Consider the following 14,982-nt stretch of genomic DNA (forward strand, 5'->3'; position numbering starts at 1 on the left):
TTCTTATCATTGCCATTAAATTGAAATAAATATACATAAAATAAAAAATGGGAGCTTGATGTAAAAATGCTAATTTCAGAAGAAAATTTCAGATGGCTTTTAGAGGGTTTTGCATCTAAACTCTTCATATATATATATATATACTAATATATAATATATATAAAGAAAACAAAAAAACAAAAAAGGAAAGAAAGAAAGAAAGAAAGAAAGAAAGAAAGAAAGAAAGAAAGAAAGAAAGAAAGAACAAGCTGCTACACTTGAAGCCCACTGTATATATCCTCTATGTGGTGCCACCTCAAATAAGAGGTGCAGAAGCGCTCGTGCACGTCACGGCGGTCATGGAGGCCAGTGTCGGACGCGCGCATCCCGGTTCGTTACGTCACTTGAAGCGCCCTGGCTCGTAGCTCTGGCAAAGAGAGGAAGAAAACGACAGAAGTACTCTAAAACAGGGCTTTCCCCGCCGTTATCAGCTCTCAAAGTGATAACGGTCCGTCTACAATAATAGATACGGGCACAGCCATCTCACCAAACCGGACTAACCTCTTGTGGAAGAAGGTAAGGAGCTTTTGAAAGTGATTTTCCTCAGCTGAAGAGTCTGAACTGCTCGGACACAGCCCATTGATAGTGTGGGATTACGTGGAGATATATCTGTTTGCTGCACACTTACGGTCTATATACGTTCGTATGCGCCCAGACAAACTAGAGGAAAGGTAAATAAAGCTGATATTTCACAATATGCGCACTAGAGACTGTTCAAATGAAACGCTGTTGCGCCAGCAAGCAATGGAGGAACAGGAGGAGGGTAAAAAGAAAAAAACACACATATTCCGTGTTAGAGAGGAGTCTCGTTCCAGTGGCGAGTTTATGATTCGACATAAACAGCTGTAGTGAGACAATCTGGACACTATTGTGTGGTAAAAAACGCTGCGAACCCGTACAAAGCTTCAGCCCAGGCGGTGTCAAGCTTCTTCAAGAGGAAGCTCTGTGACTACATGTGCATTTCAGACTTTCATTCCAGATTTCTTTGCTTATTTCCACCTAGAACAGATTTAAAGCGTCCGCAAGGCGGTTACTAAATATCCGCGGTTTGTTACAAAGTATCTCCTCACTCTCTGTGACGTCAGCAGGAAAATATGTATCGGTTACAAAATATCTCTTCTTTAGAACAGACACAAAGTATCTCCCCGCTGGGGAAATATTTACCCGAACTCCAAACGGAGAAGTTGTGTTTATTATTGAGCAAAACAATCCCTCAAACACAACAGTTTTGTTTAAAAGCAGATGATGTTGTTATAGGACACAGCAGGTATAGTTCAATCGAGTGTCGTTCCCGACTGATTCTCGTTTAGAATAATTTGATTGGCTCCTCTGTGAAGGATCTAAGAGCCCCTCCCTTATTTTTAACCACAGTGTTTAATATAACATAATATATATTTATATAGTATAATACTTATTTTTACTGATATATTAAATATTGATGTAAAATGTAAACCTTATTCCTTCATAATGTGATGTTTTTTACAATTCAGGTTTTTTTTAGCTCATTAATTGCATGGACTATATATATTTACACACACACACACACACACACACACACACACACAATACATGTGTATATATATTATTATCTGTAATTAATTGTAATTGTAATTAAATTGATTACATTTTTTTGTCTGAAAATGTGGAGCTTTTTGATGATGCTGGTTGTAAATTACAGTGCAAAATAAAACCTGACATATGGATGTTAGGGGTGTTCATGTGTTATAAATATTAGAGATATCAATCATATATTTAGTGATCCAACAGGTGTCTCGCACATCAGTGCTTTGCTTCAGTACTGTTTTGTATAGTTGATCCTTGTTTATGGAAACCTGTGGTTGTTTTAATGTTCCCCCATGTCTAAACGCATGAGATATCACACATTTTGCTGTGAATATTATCAATAGAATAGACCAACAGTGATTTGATAAACATGCTTAGGAAGTGCTTTCTTGCTTTGTGTACATCTCAGCATGTTTTTTCAGTTGCAACATTAGGTCTATATTTCCAGTCTGCTGGATCAGTCCTGTGTATCTGTGTTTTCAAGGTTTGACTGGGCTGCTTGTGTCAGGAAGCTGGAATAGAGGTCTTTCTGACAAAGAAGGATTACTGTAATGTCAAGCCGACCTGGTGTGAACTCATACACAAACAAACATGTTTGACTAGCATTTTTTTTTTTTAAATGAACAAATACCGAAATCTATATCTATAGAGCAGGGTGACTGATGACGGATCACGTATTAATTTATTTTAATTGTATTTTTTAATTAATTTGTGTATTATTTATATTAATTATTTTTATTTAAATAAACTTTATTTGTTATGCACTTTATTTAAATAATAGCAGAAAAGATTTACTTAAAATTTTAATTGAAAGCACAGTTGAAAACAAAATGTTTACTATCCATCAACAAGGTTGTTAGTAGATTATGGAAAGCCGGTAACCTCAAAATGGCCAAAAATCAGGTCAAAATATTGTGTTGATCTATCACAGATTTTTTCAAGGGGTGCATATCTTTAGCATGCAGGGAAATACTTCTGGCCTCCAGGGTTTGTGTCTGTATCTTCTCAGACCTGGAACTTTCCCAGGAACTGATTTGACACCTGTTTTGGATCATACCTGCTGTCTGTTGAATGATGGGGGTGACTGAATTACTACAAAAAAGATCTAAGCACTGTCTAAAACCATTTGTTTGGTTTTTTAGTAGAGAAAAATGTTAAAAAATGTTAAATTGAGAGATATAATCAAGATAAACCACTGAGATTAGGGTGAATATATGACTGACCTGTCTCCTCTTTTGTAAGATCTGGCCAGGTCTTCATTTTTATTTCATCTCTGGAGGGTGTAATACATGAAAAATACAGGGAGGTGAGTGATTCTTAGACTCTGAGACATGCAGGAAAGTTTGTCTTGTGTCAGCGTGTACCAGCATGCTTTCATTTCTCAAGGGGAAGGTGTTGTTCTGTTGGTGGTTTGAAGCCTATGAAAAATGTATTTTTACTTTTGGATATGTGGATGTGTTATGCAGTCTGGTGTGTTAGGAGAAACACTTTTTGAAATGGTGAAGCCATGGTGGGAGGTTTTAAGGGTGCATCTGGATTTTAAGTCCTTAATGCCTCATAATGTAATGCTTGTAACCTGTTTTTAGTAAAGACTTAAATGAACATGACAGCTTTATTTTTCTAGATTATTTTTATTTTTATTTTACTTTTTTGATGAATCAGTTGATATTAGATATTTATTAGATGTTTCCTCTATTTTTACATTTAGATTGGCATTTGTCATAGTCTATAAAACTTAAGTTAATCTTTATAAACATCAATAATTTAATAATGTTCGTAAATGCAATTATTATCAAATCTGAAAAAATTAATATCAATTTTTAATACTGCATATTATTGTTTTAATGTCTAAATTCACTTGTTTTTGAAATAATTAGATTTTTAAATTATTATTATATTTAATATATCAGTTAAGCATTAACAATGAAATATCTAATATCAAATTATATATTAAAATAAAATCAGATCAGTCATTTTAAATGCTAGAAGTGCATTTAGGCATCACAGCATTATAATGTAGAAAATGAAAAACTGGTATTTATTTTCAAATTTTAATAAAGATTATATTTTATAGTGTAAAAATGTTATTAAGTATGTAATAAAATTACATATATTTTTAGATCACTTTTGCCATCATCTAACACTCACTTAAAGTTAATGTTTATAAACACTAATAATTAAATAACTGTTAAATGTAATATTCACATAATAATTCACATTACATTTACATTTAGCAGACGCTTTTATCCAAGGCGACTTACAAATGAGAACAATAGAAGCAATCAGACCAGCGAGAGAACAACAACAGTATACAAGTGCCATGACAAGTCTCATTACAATGTCGGGATTCCTAAATTTACGTAAAGCATTTAAAATTATGTATTTATTTATTTGTGTGTTTGTGTACTTGATTATGCTACATTGAGGGGACCAAATATCCCACAAGGAAAAAATGATAAAAAATAATAAATGATGTTTATCTGAAAGTGTAACAATGCAAACAGGTTTGGTCAGTATAAAAGTAATAGAAGTCTATGGAAAGTCCCCACAATTGACAGAAACAAACGTGTGTGTGTGTGTGTGTGTTTTATTATTAAATAATTTAGACAAAATTGTATTTAATAGAATTGTAATATTTGGCTTTTATTGATTATTGGCCAAAATAAAAGTAATTATATACTTGTCAGTATTGGCCATAATCTGGGACATCCTTTTAATATGAAATATCTTTAGCAGTAGCACAGAATGCTCATTAAAGCAGTGGCATGATTTTCATGTGTGATGTCTCCTCAGTTGTGTGTCCTCTGCTGACCCTAGTAGTACACATCACAGCGAACACACATTCATGACGTCTTTCACAATTACACCTGCCTACAAATGCAACAGCAACTCAAAGACTGTGCTGAGCAGGCCAGACTCACGCTGTCCAGATAGAGGGAGTCCCTCGTGTGGTTTAGCATGTCTGGTGCGGGCAGCCTATCTTTTACCTAGTTAACTCTCGCAAACAGACGGACAGATGGGGACGAGAACCTGTCAGGCCAGAGAAGAAAAGCACATTCAACACCGGCTCTCTCGTTTCATGTTAGCAGGTCAGGACTGGAGATGAGAATTGATTAGTTGATCCGGAGTCTCAGAGGAATGATGTGTTTGCTGAAGAGTTTGTAACAACATCTTTGGCTTATAGCTCTAATAAAGCTGTGGGTTTGGGAAACAGTTATGTGTAATAAGGGAATCACTTTAGTGGCTCTAGCTAAGATTCTGTTATGTAATTATTCTGTTATTTTACAGTATATAAATATACAATAACATTTCTAAAACTTTAACTGAAATGAAATTAAAAAATGCTGAAAATAAAAATATAAAATGTATGCAAAAGATTAAAAAAAACTGTAATAGTATTTGAGTGTTAATAAAATATCACTGGTTTATCATGTAATTGATAACACAAAACCAACATGATTCTGAGCCAAATAATGCAATTTGAAACAGTCAAAGCAGGTGGAGGAAGATGGAATCAAACTCTAGTTCAGATCAGCAATCGAACAGTGTGAAAACAGCCTACGGCTGCTTTGGCCTTGCAGAGCTTCTGTTTGGATCCGGTTTCGGAGGAGGTTGGTGGATCTTCTACCCTTGGTGATTCTCTAAAGAGAATTTTGAAATGCTTCACCTCTTCTATTTCCTTCATCCTCCAGAAATCCTCTTAGCTGATTTACTAGTGTAGTGTTACTCCTTGAATCACTTCCAAACTCTACTGACAGTGTTATCAACAGATAAGAAACAATTAATTTTTTCTGAACTGAGTAAATACTGTGTAAAAACTGGCAATTTGTTTTCAATGCAATTAGTAGACTAAAAATACTATATATTTACTGTAAAAAATGTAAATGATTAGTAAGTCATGGGAACATATTTTTTTACATTACTTAAATCAATTTAATTTAATCAAAATAAGTTGATTTTAATAAGTTGTATGAAATTCATTCAAAAGTGAGTTTAATGTAATTTAAGTTAAAATGACTTTAATTGATTATCCTTAAAGCTTAAGGCAGTCATTTAAACTTGTTGAGATATGTGCATTTTATTTACTTTAAATCATTTTCACTCAGAAACTGCTAGTAAAATGCTAGTAGTTTCTTTACTTCATTGACGTAATCAAGAGATTTTGAAGCAAAAAGACTGAAATAATGATTGTTTTATTTTTATACAATGTACAAAAACGGCAATGTTGCCAAGTCTGGAAAAAATCTGAGCCAAATTTGGCAATATAGTTAATTTAATTGTTCTTTTCAGTGGGTTTAACATTTCATTTTCATTATTTAGTTATATTATGGAAGCTTAAATATCTGCCATATTGACCATCAACCACCATTGGGTCTCTAGATATTAATATCTGAGCTGACATTTAGAAACAATAAACATGCTAAGGTTTTGCGGAGATTTAACGTTTTCTTTGGCTTCCTATTGAGTTATGTCACCTGGCGTCTCATCCTTTCCCGTATTAGAAACAAGATTCTCAGGTTGCATGTCTGTCAGATATCCGGTTTGTGTTCTCACAGTTACCTGGATTTTGAAGGCAGAAGAGCAGTTTTAAGTGCGTGTGGATGTGGATTGAATGAAATGCGCTGTGGTTGTAGTTGTTTGAATGCTGATGAATCAGTGCTGCCGTCTAGATGTTCAGTGATGTGAAGTGACAGGCCGTCAGGCATCAGGCAGAGTGTTTCAAGTGAGCTAAAAGCTGACCTCTGTTCCTGCCTATAAATACAGAGGCAGGCACACGCTGTCCCAATGATGCCGTAACAGAGCCGAGAGGGGGGCAGAATGTTTGAGAAAGAGGACTTTGCCAAAAAAAAATACTGTAACATCAAGCGGATAATTTAAATTTAAACCGTATTGATTATAGTGGGCACTAGGCAGCTTTGCAGTTTGAAATGCAGGTTGCTGACTGTAATTTAGGGTGTGGGCTTGGAACGTTTGATCGTGTTTTCTGACTCAGCACTCCAACCATTACTGTAAACGATTTGACTCAGTTTAGCTGTATGTCATGAGTCATGAGCAAAATAAAACACTCTCTCTCTATAGGGCTGGGTCATATATCGAATATTCACAAAATAGTTATGATTTATTATGATTTGTTATTGTTACTATTGTCCTCATTAGTAGGTCACTTTGGATAAAAGCATCTGCTAAATGAATAAATGATTAGGATTAATGCTATATAAAATAAAGAAACATCACAAATATGGAATATCACATTCACAGTGAGTTTAATGTACATTTTAATTGGTTGTTATTAATTTAATTTAAAGAAATCTTTTGTAATGAAAGGTACAGTTTTATTTATTTATGAATGGTACAGTTTTATTATTAATTTATATATATATATATATATATATATATAAACTGACTTTTATTTATATTTACTTTTTGCTTTAAACTTGAGTCTGTTTGGCCACAATGGTTAATCTGATCACACTTGAGAAATTTCTGAATAATATATTTAAATAACAAGATAGTTTTTTTGGTTTATGAGCTCATTTATGAGTAAGAATAGCGTAATGGCATTTCTTGTTGAGTTTGAGTCAGTCTTTCTGCTGTTTTTACTGTCCTCAATTCACATTCGTTTCCTCTCTTACATCTCTCTCACTTTGGAAGCACGGTCTTTCCAGAGGCTTAAACATTCATTTTTAGCATTTGGAGTAGGTTTTATTTATGCTTGTTTGTAAATAAAATACTTTTCTAGATGTATTAAAAATAAGTTACTACAACACTTGTATAGTTTCCAGTTCTTTGAGCGATTGAATAGTAAACATCGGTTTTGGCCTGTTTTTGTGTGTGAGGATTTAGGCCAAATGTAATGGAAACTTACTGTTCCATGAGGCAGCATTACATTGTGAAAATCCCTGTTGACGAGCAGAGCAGATCGCTGTAATGGAAGGAGATATGGCTGGAAGGAGGGATTGAGAGATAAAGAAATGGAGGGAGGGTACCTTTTCTTGCTGTGTCCACTTTCCAGGTGTAATCCACCTGCCCCGGGGCGAACCAGATGGCGAGGACTGCCATAGTTCTTAAAGGAACAGTTCCCCCCATAATAAACAGTTTGGTTATTTGCTTAGTTTACTTTATTTAACTTAAGTTTAAGTATGCTTTTTTGGGCTGTAACTTTAAAACATTTCAGAATGAAAGTGTGAGTACAAATTTTCGTAGTGTGCTCTTGGTCCCTAAGTACTGCTAACCCCAGTTTCAACTCTGCCCCGCCTCTCACACATGTGATACATTCCCATAATACTTCTGAATGGCTCTCTCTAGAGTCTAGTTGTCCTGATCTCCTTGAATCTGTCCTGTTTAGCTGAAGTGTTGTGCGGTGTTCTGTCTTGCTCTCATCGCAATGAATACATGTTTTTGTCATGCTACACTTGCTGCTCTGCTGATTTGAGCAGTTAAAATGGCAAATCTGCAGTTGTAGATTTGCATATTTGTTTGTGTAGAAGCTTGTTGTGTTTGTGTATATTAGGAGGTTTTGATTAGTGTTTCTGTATTTTCATTTCACAATTTCTAGCCCTCTGTAACAATATTGATGTTACATATGAACAAATGTAATATTGCCATTTAGAATCTGAAAACCATCTATAAGTTGATATAATATAATATAATATAATATAAACTCTTTCTTGCACGCGCTCTCTCTCTCTCTCTCTCTCTCTCTCTTTCTTTCTCTCCTTCTCTCTCTCTCTATATATATATATATATATATATATATATATATATACATACATACATACATACATACATACATACATATATACATATATATATATATATATATATATATATATATATATATATATATATATATATATATATATATATATATATATATATATATATATACATACAGTTGAAGTCAAAAGTTTGAATACACAATGTTAATTGTAAATTGTAAACGTATACATTTAAAATATATTTGTATAAATATGTAAATCAGAATATAAAGATAAAATCAATTATATTTAAAAATCAATTATATTTAAAATCATTAAATATAAATGTAAATTGTGAATACACAGGCACACGCATATGTCATATCTACATTTTATAGACTAGGACGATTAAGGCATAAAAAGGCTGTTACATAAGTGAGATAAGTGCAGGCATTTAAAACGTTGTCTCAGCTTCAGGGAATGTGACGGGGTTAGACATGCTCACTGCTTTAAAGATTTGGCTTCCGTTCATCATCAGCAGAGAAAGGAGATCTGTGGTCTCGCTGCTCCCTCTGCATCTTATCAGTAGCCGGCTCCATTCTCTACTTGAGTCTATCACAGCTTCTGCAAAGTGTTCCTCCATGAGACTGGACTGTTTTGATTCTTTACCCTTTCTTTGTATCATGTTCTTTCAATTCAAGTTTATTTGTAAAGCGCTTTTCACGATACAAAGAAAATTAAGTTTCTACAATATTTAGTAGTAGCTTATCAGTGGTGACTGTCAGTTAATGTACATATGGCAGAAATTTACAGAAAAATCAATTAAAGATGTAATCAAACAGACGATGAACACTATTAACAACAATTATTATATGATGCAATCAAACTTATAGCAAAATTTGGTAGTTCTGTATGTTGTTTCAGGGTTGGCATCATCTGAGGTCCTCTGAGGGGTTTGCATCATCTCTTCTCAGGTGTTCTGGATCCAGACTGGAGCTTGTGTAAATCCTAGCTCCATCCTGTGGCAAAAACAGAGAAACAAATAGAGACGTAATTAGCTTAGCTGCTGTTCCAACCAAGTAAAATTAATTAGTTTAACCCAAGCTTAAGAATAATAATGCTCATTTGATCAGATATAACTGCAGTCCAAAATTATGAGATGCATTACTTGAATGCTTGGCCAAAGAGATGTGTCTTTAATCTAGATTTAAACAGAGAGAGTGTGTCTGAACCCCGAACGTTATCAGGAAGGCTAATCTAGAGTTTGGGAGCCAAATGTTCTGTATAACATGTTTGTGTATGTGTTTGACAGTCCATTTCCAGCGCAAAGTTTCAGTCTGAAGGGAGTCTGCGGTCAACATACTTCACGTTGGGTTCATTTTCATGTAGATTTAGTCCATTGAGACACACTGTGGCTCTGATGTTAGATTCTTTCCTAATGAGAGAGTGTGGGTACGTTGGGCATGATCACGGCCTCACTGAGCTTTTTTTACTGGCTTTTGGGATGGACCAAAACACGGCTCCAGTGTCCACTGCCGGCCTCTTCTCAATAAATTACCCTTAAGCTGCATTTGTGGCAAATATTAAGGGTTTCTAATCTAAAACTCAAAAACCAGATGAATTGAACAGTCTGTACCACTTCCCTTTGCTTTAAAAAGCATTTAGTGATAAAATAGCATTTATAGATGAGATCACGAATGAGACCCATGTGACCCAGTATTGCTACAAAACAAAGATGTGTTTTACAAGAGACAATGAAGTATTTCATCAGGGATAAACACACAAGACAAAAGGGAGCTGCCGCTTGTGGCTGGACTCAAATAAACAGTCCTTCTCTCCGAACGAGCACATAGCTGTGTTCATGTGTGATTAGAGATTTGGTTTCACAACCCATCAATGGCTTTGTATCAACTAATACAGCAATAACAGAGGCATTAATATGTTTGTATTAGTATTTTTTTCCTGTCTATATTAATGAATCACATAATGTCTACCATGGTTCAACCGCAGGGGTTACACGTACATCTAGGTGTTATACTGAAGTAATCTGCCAGTAATGAGGTGCCACAGTCTTTGTGAAAACCTCATGAGACTTGAATCAAGCAAGCAGTTTTTTTTTTTTTTTTTTTTTTTTTTTTTTTTTTTTTTTCAGGTTACACGATCAGTGTTTAAAGAAAGTTAAGACAAAAAACACTTAAATAAAAAAATAAAAAGAAGCCTACTACCATAAAAAACTCTAATTTCTAAATATTACAATAAAAATACACTTACTATATCAAAAATACATTAAAAACAGTAATATAGTGAAATAATATTTCCATTTAAAATGGCTGTTTTCTATTTTAATATATTTTCAAATGTAATTTATTCCTGTTGTCAGGGTCACATGATCCTTCAGAAATCATTCTAAAATGCTGATTTGCTTCTCAATAAACATTTCTTATTATTATTATCAATGTTGAAAACAGCTGGTAATTTTGTGGATATGTTTTTTTTCAGGATTCTAATGAATAAAAAGTTCAGTTAGACGTATTTAAAATAGAAATCTTTTGTAACAAAAATGTAAGGAACATTTTACTAAGAGCATTTATGTATAATGCATTATAAAGGATCATTAAAGGGTAAAACGCATTATAATTATTCATAATATGCATTGTAATACATTATATCTTGTCATAAATAATTATAACCAAATTTAAAATGCATAGTGTAACAATGAATTGATAAGTGTTATTATAACTGTGGTCACAATTATTCATGAGATTGTACAATGCATTACAGGGCATAGTTAATGCAGTGCATTAACACACAAAATGTTACCAAAATGTCTTTACTCTCACCTTAGTTCCACTTAAAGCATCCTTGCTAATGCTGAATAAAGTATTAATTTCCTTCAAAACAAAAAATCTCACTGACTCAAATTTTGAATGGTAGCGTTCATGCCTCTTAGCACTTGATTACCCTCAGAGATTCAGAATGCTGAATGTTGTCATTCATACTCCTAAAATAAGCTTGCATGATATCAGTAGCTCAGCTACTATGTATATGAATGAAACCTGTCAAATGTTAAGGCAAGTTGCCACTGATAAAGAATGCAGAGGAAAGGACTGTGTGGAGAAGATGAAGAGAGACAGAGGTAGAGCTGAGAGTGTAGCATAGGTATTGGACAGGAGCCACAGAGCTAAAGTAAATACAGTGTGGCATGTGAGTGACCTACATAGAGCCCAGTGAAGGAGGTTAAAGCGTACAGTGTGCCAGACCTATTCATTAGCCTATTATTTCCTCTCTGAGAAGAGCGCAAGGCAGCAGACGCCAGGGAAAACTCTGCTATCTCAATGAAAATGTGACAGGAATGGTTTTAACTCTTCTCTCTCTCTCTCTCTGTTGCAGGAATATAACATGACCAGATTAAACGGATAAAACCAGTCACTCTTCAACACATGGTGGAAATGAATCATCTGCATCTTGGAATGCTTAAAATAAGCCAAAAGTAGATCACAGACCCATTTACCAAAATCCTTTTATCAGTCCATATTGTCTTTTTCTCTTCACTCTTGCCCTTCCCTGGTCAAAACCACCATGTATGGTAGTGCCCGATCCGTGGGCAAAGTGGAGGGCAACCACAGCAGCGGGAGCAATCAGAGTCCCGGCCGCTCGCCCCGTCTCCCTCGCTCACCCCGCCTGGGCCACCGCCGCACCAACAGCACAGGGGGCAGCGGAGCCGGAGCGGGAGGTCCAGGTGGTAAAACCCTTTCCATGGAGAATATCCAGTCTCTCAATGCTGCCTACGCCACATCCGGCCCCATGTACCTGAGCGACAATGAGGTGGTGGCATCTGGCCCAGACCTGCCAAAGAGCACCATGACGCTGGGCCGCTCAGGAGGACGGGTGCCTTACGGCGTGCGCACCACCGTCATGGGATCCAGCCCAAACATCTCCACCGGGGCTCCCGGCTCCGTTCCCAATGATGCCATTGCTTTTGGAGACCACCATATGCCTTCCACCCTGGCGTCCACCGTGCCTCATTCGCTGCGCCAGGCGCGGGACAACACCATCATGGACCTGCAGGCCCAGCTCAAGGAGGTGCTCAGGGAGAACGAACTCCTGCGGAAGGAGGTGGATGTGAAGGAGAGCAAACTCAGCTCATCCATGAGCTCCATTAAGACCTTCTGGAGCCCCGAGCTGAAAAAGGAGCGCGCCCTGCGCAAGGACGAGGCTTCAAAGATTGCCGTGTGGAAAGAGCAGTACAGAGTCGTCCAGGATGAGAACCAGGTGAGAGGAGGATCAAGTGGATTTAAAAAAGTCCTATTTACAATGCATTTAACTTCATCAAAATAATACACATCAAATAATGAAACACAAAATTTTGAAGAAAATAACTCGGGCATTTTCACCAAAAAACAATATTGTTTGGGATGCATTGATATTACAATTCTGGCTTATAAGACAATTTTATTTTCAAGCTATGGTAAGTAATATTTTACAAAAACCATTAAAATGATAAATCTTTTCATTTTAAAAATTATATTCATTTTGAGATTTGATAAAGATTACATTTAACAGTGTTTTTAAATTAGTTTTTTCAAATAAAAACATTTAAGTAAGCATTAGATGTTGACAGTTCTATTTCAAGTAAATGCTGTTCTTTTGAACTTTATTAATCAAAGAATACTGGAAAATTGATTTCCACAAAAATATTAAGCAGCACGATTGTTTACAACATTGATAATAAGAAATGTTTCGTGAACAGCAAATCACCATATTACAATGATTTCTGAAGGATCACGTGACACTGAAGACTGGAGTAATGATCAGAAAATTCAGCTTTGCATCACTTGAAATTTTTTTTTTTAAAGCATTTAAATTTAAACTGAAAATTTTAAAATGTGTATTTTTAAATTGGAATATTTCACAGTATTACTGTTTTGACTGTATTTTGATCAAATCAATGCAGCCTTGGTGAGCATAAATGACTACTTTGAAAACATAAAAGAAAGTTACAAACCAACATGTCATGCATGCCTAAATATTGCCTTTTTTAAATCATAGTATATCTCTTTTTTTTTTTCTTAGTCAGATGTTGGTCAGTTAAGTGTCTGAATATGGTTTCTCTTCTCTTCTGTAAGATGGAATATTCTGGTCTTTTTAGTGCAGTGTTCAATAGCCAAAGGGCTTCATCTGCTAAAATATGAAATGGTGCACCTGGCACTAATAAAAAAACAAAAAACAAAAACGTATTACTTGCAGATTGGATCTGATTACTGAAGAACATTGGTGCCAGGCTCTCTTTGTCTTTTAGTGTTGTTTTCAGAAATGGCTTTCCGAGAGCCTTCAAACATCTTGAACGAAGCTGAATCAAAGCCGTTTGTTTGATTCACACTGGCAGGTGTCATGATAAAAACACTAGACAAGTGGATCTTTTTTGTTTTTGCATGAAATGGACAACTGTTCAGCAAAGTCTATATGACTTGGTTGAAGATTCCTGCACATTTTCTTTCAGTATGACTTTTATTGTAGACTAATGGAGATTTTTAAAACAACCATTTCTCCTCTGCAGACTGTAGTTTAACACACATCCATCCTGACATTTCCCATTTTATTCTCTTTCATTCGTGCTGGATTTTAGCTCTGGTGTAAGCTGTAATTTAGCATTTTCCCATGTATTTTTAGGGCCTGCAGTCTAAGGCATGTAGCAGACTACAGCATATTGCATAGACATGAACTATTATCATTATACCACCACCTCTTTTCAACAGGAAGATGTTTTTATGTATTTAGTCTACTCTACGTAAGTCTGGCATAGCCTGAGTTTTCACTGTTGACGTGGCAAGGAATTGCCAACTTAAGGAAAGACCTTCTGTACGTCGCTGTGTCTGTAGAGTTAACTTTGAACTCAGCTGGATGTCATATGGTCTTATTGCACGTGACTCTGGCCCTGCGTTGCTTCTGCCTTGGCTGAACCGTGATGCTAATGAGGGGCTTGTCATCATTGCCTTTGATGCCTTTCATTCACGTCACCTGTTTGATGAAGGCTGGGGTGATGTTTTTGGGTAAGGACGAGTGGGTTTAACCCATATGACCCAATGTCTGCTTCGTACAGTGAGAATTTGACTGATGAAGTCGGTTTCTGTCATGATGGGTTTATCTAGATAAACTAGATCAATATTCAAAAGACCCTTGATCAGTTAAATGCACAAGTCAAATTCTCAGGAGAGAGAGGCATTCAAACGAGGGATAAAGGAGCAGGAATGAGTGGAATGAGGCTTGAAAACTCCTTTGAGACCTGTTCAATTATGAGGTGTGACACAACAAACCCCTTTAGTCAGCCAACTCTCATTCATTCACCTCCTCTGCTCGTATCTCTCTCCATTCATTAAGCCCACACGATAGTTCACTGGATTTGTGAGCGCGCTTTCTCTCTCTTCAGTGTAGGGATGAATGAATGATAAAATTCTGGCTGATATGATAAGCAATAATTATTAGTAATTGTTAAAAAAAATGTATGATAGTAAAAAAAAAATAATTTTGTGTAGTTTTTTTAATATATATTTTTTTATTTAAATGGATGTTAAAATGTATTTTTTTTCTTCCCCTAATATATTCTCTATTGTCCAAATAAAAATAAAATAAAATCATTCATTTTAAATGCTTAAAGTAAATTTAGGGATCACAACATTAAAAT

General features: G+C 35.4%; 1 protein-coding gene across 13 annotated transcripts in view; it reads left to right on the plus strand.

Annotated features, from left to right (window-relative positions):
- The first annotated feature begins 314 nt into the window (after nucleotides 1-314).
- Nucleotides 315-14,982, plus strand: part of LOC109079587 (ELKS/Rab6-interacting/CAST family member 1-like) — a 202,909-nt gene continuing 188,241 nt past the window's right edge. For 8 of the 13 annotated variants that reach the window (XR_006154464.1, XM_042721731.1, XM_042721733.1 and 5 more), the window contains exons 1-2: nucleotides 316-555; nucleotides 11,691-12,572. Coding sequence is in view for 12 of the 13 variants with exons in the window: in XM_042721731.1 (XP_042577665.1) it covers nucleotides 11,880-12,572 (693 nt within the window). In the remaining variant the exon portion in view is untranslated. Of the gene's footprint in view, nucleotides 556-11,690; nucleotides 12,573-14,982 lie in introns of all 13 variants that reach the window. The other 5 variants (XM_042721736.1, XM_042721738.1, XM_042721739.1 and 2 more) reach the window with 2 other exon arrangements.

This window comes from Cyprinus carpio, chromosome B4 (assembly GCF_018340385.1).
Source record: "Cyprinus carpio isolate SPL01 chromosome B4, ASM1834038v1, whole genome shotgun sequence".
Lineage (NCBI taxonomy): Eukaryota > Metazoa > Chordata > Actinopteri > Cypriniformes > Cyprinidae > Cyprinus > Cyprinus carpio.